Source organism: Achroia grisella, unplaced genomic scaffold (genome assembly GCF_030625045.1).
Source record: "Achroia grisella isolate CSIRO2021 unplaced genomic scaffold, CSIRO_AGI_Agris_v1 utg18712, whole genome shotgun sequence".
Classification (NCBI taxonomy): domain Eukaryota; kingdom Metazoa; phylum Arthropoda; class Insecta; order Lepidoptera; family Pyralidae; genus Achroia; species Achroia grisella.
The window spans coordinates 135,426-141,313 of NW_026712691.1; the positions used below are offsets into that span (position 1 = coordinate 135,426).

General features: G+C 31.8%; 1 protein-coding gene across 1 annotated transcript; it reads left to right on the plus strand.

Annotated features, from left to right (window-relative positions):
* The first annotated feature begins 96 nt into the window (after positions 1 to 96).
* Positions 97 to 5,288, plus strand: LOC131841682 (sialic acid synthase). The gene is made up of 5 exons (XM_059189996.1): positions 97 to 400; positions 1,554 to 1,769; positions 2,004 to 2,351; positions 3,553 to 3,703; positions 4,481 to 5,288. The coding sequence occupies exons 1-5, from the start codon at positions 272 to 274 to the stop codon at positions 4,684 to 4,686; spliced, it is 1,050 nt and encodes a 349-aa protein (XP_059045979.1). The 5' UTR covers positions 97 to 271; the 3' UTR covers positions 4,687 to 5,288.
* The last annotated feature ends 600 nt before the right edge of the window (positions 5,289 to 5,888 follow it).

The following is a 5,888-nucleotide window of genomic DNA, read 5'->3' on the forward strand; positions in this document are numbered from 1 at the left end:
TCTGATCATGAACGTGGTCGTATGACATGCTGCATATACTGGTTTTATCAATTATTATGCGGAGTGGAGTGGGTACCGTGGCGAAGCGAGTGCGCACTAGTCCGGCGGGCACGCAACCGGCTGCCCGTTTTTACATTAAATTGACCTTATTTATACAAATCTGATCTTGAAAGTGAGGTCGATAAACTCTTACGACACTATAGTCGTCACCCAAGTTGAAAGCCGGTTTTTCTTTAATTGTGTTTATGGGACGATCATAACAGCTGAGAAGATGGTGGAAGTTAAAATAACAGAAGACATAAAAGTTGGCGGTAACAATCCGTGTTTTATTATTGCGGAAGTCGGACAAAACCACCAAGGTGACATTGAAATAGCGAAAAAGTTGATAAAAGCAGCAAAGGTAAGACTGTCCTCATTGTTTGTTTGTATTGTACTTAAATAAAAAACAATAAAGAAGTCGACAAGATAATGTCCTTTAACACAATACAAAAACAACCGTTATCTCACTGACAACAATAAAAAATATTGATACCTAAGTATTATTATTTTAGTGTTCTATATCTAGATACCTACATATGAAGTAGCTAAGTTAATAAATTGTAAATATGTGTTAATAACTATTGTTTGGATATACACTTAGTTTATCTATCAATGTTTAATCATGCCCATTAAAGTAACCATATATATTGAGCGCGTAGTATATTCTAACATTGAAGGTTATTTTGATAGGCATCCACTTTATTCTCATTGAGTACTTATACCATATCAAACTATTGAACCTAATTGTCTGAAGCCTAATTGATATGAAGGCAGTGGTATGATTGTTTAACGTAAAAGATAAAGGCCCCCAAAAAGCCCTTAGTAGCACAGACAAAAAATTAAAGCAATATTTTATAGCTGATAATGATTATTAGGTGTCTTTTACTGTCTTTTAATATTAGTTATACTTTATGAATAAAATAAAAAGGCGGCGATTAGATTAATTCTATTACTTAATGGGTACCTAATGTATTGTTTGTTTCATTTACAAAACCTGTCTAGTTTTAGTAAAGGAAACAAATATAATTAGTTAAATAATTAAATATAATGTATAGAAATTACCGAAAAATAATTAAACTAACTGGAACTATTAGACCGGATTTATGGTGAAGTTAAGATATGTTAATGCTTTGTGGACTTAAATAATATGAAAATTATTACCTAAGTAATACCATATTTTACAATTTCATCGTGACTTAAACATGAGATGTATATATAAGACGCTATTTAAAAAAAAACCTTTAAAATTTCTATATCTACTTACCTACATTATACCAGAATTGGCCTAAGTGCCTTCGATTGTATTCTACAACTGTGATGCATTACAAGTATTGGTATAGAACTATAGACCAATACTTTTAATGCAGTGAGTATAAACCTCACCTAAAGAAAGAAGAAAAAACCATTACTGACCTCATATAAAGAGATTTCTTTACAATTGTAGATATATAGTCGTCTATAAATGGGTATAACTTGAAAGTATATACATTTTAATGGTGACATTTTACTTTCAGGAAGCTGGCGCAAGTTGCGTCAAATTTCAAAAAACATGTCTCAAAGAAAAATTTACAAAAAAATATTTAGAACGACCATATAATACACCTAACTCATGGGGTAAGACTTATGGTGAACACAAAAGTCACTTGGAGTTTTCGGAGAGTCAATACAGAGAGCTATTTAAGTATGCCCAAGAGGTCGGCATACTATTTACAGCTTCAGCCATGGACATGGTAAGCTTCCTGAAATCACATTTAATATAAGTACTTAGGATATGGATTCAATAAAGTAAAACAAAAATAAATTTTTATTGTAGAATCTAGAAGAGACCTAACCGATTGTAAAATCGGTAGGTATCTATGTAGGTACATAATCTTACTCAAGTTTATCGATGATTGTGTAAAAACCATGCGGTCATCTGTACACGTTACTATATTATTAAAATTGGATACTATTTTATATTACAGGTGTCTTTCGACTTCCTGGTCAATATAAAGGTCCCATTTATAAAAATTGGATCTGGCGATTCAAATAATTTACTTTTCCTCAAGTATGCAGCGTCAAAAAATGTGCCTCTTATTATATCAACTGGAATGGTGGATAAAGAGGCCGTGAGAACCATTTACGACATAATATCGGCTCAACATAAGCAGTTCTGTTTGCTTCATTGCATATCAGCATATCCCGTACCTTACGAAGACTGCAATTTGACTGTACTACAAGATTATAAAAATACTTTTGATATACCTGTGGGGTATTCTGGTCAAGAAATCGGAACAGCTGTGGCACTGGGTGCTGTTGCGTTAGGTGCTAAGGTAAGGTCCATTGTAGTATTTAAATTTGTCCCTTAACGAACAATAGGTGTAAGAATTCAATGTTTTTGGTTTTAAGCCCGTCTTAACTCATTTTCATCCAAAAAAAAAGAACTAGTGAATCTAACCGAAATAAACTGGCGCAAGACTATAAAACTCTAGTACCAATCCGCCTGAATACCGTCGTATTGGTAAGAGGGTAAGAGTGATCCCTCTCTTACGAGAGTCATGTGCCCCAACAATACGGTTAGAATAAGAAGTTGATATGTGTCGTATTACGGCCATGCAATGTTATATACATTACCAATAGTTTACACAAATGCGAAACCCAGTCATAGTTTTCATAAATCTAAATAAATACTAATGGAGCACTCACAGTCGAAATATGAAAATAATTTTCAACCGTTCAAGCAAAATTTATCAATAACTGTCCGGTTAATATAAATAAAATAATTCTTGATTTCAAAGATTAGATACTTTATACCTACATACTCGTATATTTTACTTGTCGACTATGTTCTTTATTTTCTTTAGTAGGTAAACCCCTACACCTGCAAGTTGTTACCCTCGGGCGAGTAAATTACATGCATTTTTTTTTACCTCTGCGAATAAGAATATGTACAATCACAAAATTTTATTTCTTATTAATTATCACGTGCAATCTCGTAAAAACAAGTACATATATTATACCTGAAGGCCTGTGGATTCATAGAGAAAATTATTTTTGGCTATCCAAATTTATTTAAGTTCCGGTTACGAGATTTAAATTAAATATTAACGTTGAATGCGAATCATGAGTATTTTGACGTCTGTGCGTAAGAGTTCTAATTTTAAAACTCGATTATTGTTGCAGTAGACTTAAATCTCTGTAATGAGAAATTTATCGATCACAGAAATAGTGTAGGTACCTATTTATAAGATGTTTATTTTCTTTGATTAACCTTCTGATAATTCTGACCACAGATATGAAAATGAACAATATTAATATATAGCATGACTATTAAAAAACATCACAATAAATATTTTTCTTTATTTATTTCTTTTTACAACTGACCATGTACTTTACTTTAGTTGTTACATTTTATACCTATTAAGAGTGGTGAAATTAGTATAGCACCAATGCCATGGTTTTGGCAGTCGGTTTAAAAGTACCTAAATCATCAGTCGAATCGCGTGTTGTGAAAATTTTCATAATTGATTTCAGGTTTTGGAAAAGCACATAACACTAGATAAGACTATGAAAGGCACGGACCACATATGCTCGTTGACTCCTCCAGAGTTCCAGCAGTTGGTGCGAGATGTGCGCGTAATAGAAGCCTCCCTCGGTACGCCCATCAAAAAGGTTGTTACTTCAGGTGCGTAGCCAGTTGAACTGTGATAGAAATTATATGAATGTGTGAATTTCTGTCGCCCTACTAAATATAATATTGTGACTTTGTGGAAATGGCGGTCTTCTACCCAATACCTACTTTGTTAACAAGGTAATAAATGTTCAAAAACAATTGTATTTACGAGTACGTAATCGAAACTAATTTTATACATAAATGTTTTGCTGTAACTTATATTTCATTAATAATGTGACTGGATACAATAATAACATTAGATATCTACTTCGTTCCTTATATTTTGACTTTTCGTGGTTTTTGCCGGAACTAAACGTAACCACGATTTGGTTTTTACAATCAATATGACTTTCTCTTATATTGACCCCATATCAATTTTATAGTGTTTATTTTTAGGAAAATCTTGCATTAGTACTGTCAGATATATCAACTCTATGTACTAGTAAAAGTATGTATTATAATAAAATATATAACATTAATTTAACTATGTCTCTAACACAATTCACTTTAGCAATTAAAATACAACCAGCACATCCTGTGCGTAGTCGACCGCACTGACTATTACTGCGGCCTACAAAAACCCTCCCTTTTATACAGAGAAGATATGAGTGGGGGTTATATGCAACTAGTTTAACGATACCGAGTAATAATGAAACTACCTTCTTTTAATATAAAATATCAGATTTTTCGACAATATCGATGTGAACCCTAACAGTACCTATAATAGCAATTTTAATAGAGTTTTATTTGGGAAAAATCTTACATTAGGATCGTTTTTTTTTTTTTCAGAAATACCATGTATTGATAAACTTCAAAAGTCTCTTGTTATGGGTAGTACCAAAAATAAGGGAGAGATATTGTATCCAGGCGACGTAAAAATCAAGGTGGCGGAACCTAAGGGATTGAATGCGCTACACTTTGAAGAAGTTATTTATAAGACCCTCGTGTATGACAAGAAAGAAGATGAGCCCCTAAACAAGGGTGACTTCTGCTAAACTAGCTCCTGTATCTGTACCTAGTACATCATTTTAGCACGTACTTGGTGCGTACATGTGGTATATATAAAATATAGCTAACATAGGCTAAAGTGATAAGCGACAATGTATATTGTCATTTAAAAAAAAGCTGTAAACGTTTCTTTACTTATATATATGTCTTCATGCTAAATTGTTTACTGGGTCACAATCATCGCCTAAACATATAAAAGAATAATCTTAAATGTGTATCTAATATTGTACCTGACTGTACTTTATTATAAGACTTTAAATAATGACATATATATACGATAAAAACTATGCTCAAGACTGTTGGTAAACAAGTTTTGTTTTTAATATATTATATTATTAAACTTTACTGTTACTGTTTTTTGAAAGATAGAAAATTGAAATAGACGCTTTTCGTTGAACTAATATTTGCCATACCAGAGAATTGTAGAATATATACTATATAGTTATATAAATGATACTAAGATATCAATATTATAATATATATAGTGTATATATCAATATATTCCATTAAAAAAATGAAACTCTAATATTTTCAATAGTAGACTCCACAATAAAAAATATTATAAGTGTAGAATTAAATATTTTTGTATATTTAATAAAAACTCAATGTTCTATGTAATATCCTGTTTTAGCTAGTTATAAATATATTTTTCTGGTATCAAAATCTTAAGTAATTATGTAATGGGCCAAAACTAATAAGCAGGATTATATCGAATTTATTTCTACAATTATCTTAATCTTTTAAGGCTCAAACTGTTTAAATTGTACTCAAAACCTCACCAATAAAATGTGAAAAATGTACAAAAATTGAAAAATAAAATACTCAATAATTAGCTGTTTTTATATATTCTGAGACATGACAGTATCATAATACTTAATTGAAGATATGTATCTTACTTTGGTTTAAAGTGACGCTTAGGTCCTAGGATAAGTATTATTTTCAGAATATTTCCACGTTTACTCAAATTGACGTCAACGCTCATTCATAAAGTTATTATGACGCGTTAACGTTATTTGAAGCGTTATTTTACGTTGGCGTGAGTCGCATCAACCTTATTGCGCCGCAAACACCGCGATTTCTATTTTGGAAAGGTATGTTTATAGCTAATTATTGCAACAGTTCACAATGCAAGCGGGAACACAACGGCCGAAGTCGGTACAAGAGAGACAACGCGCATTTTATTAGCGGG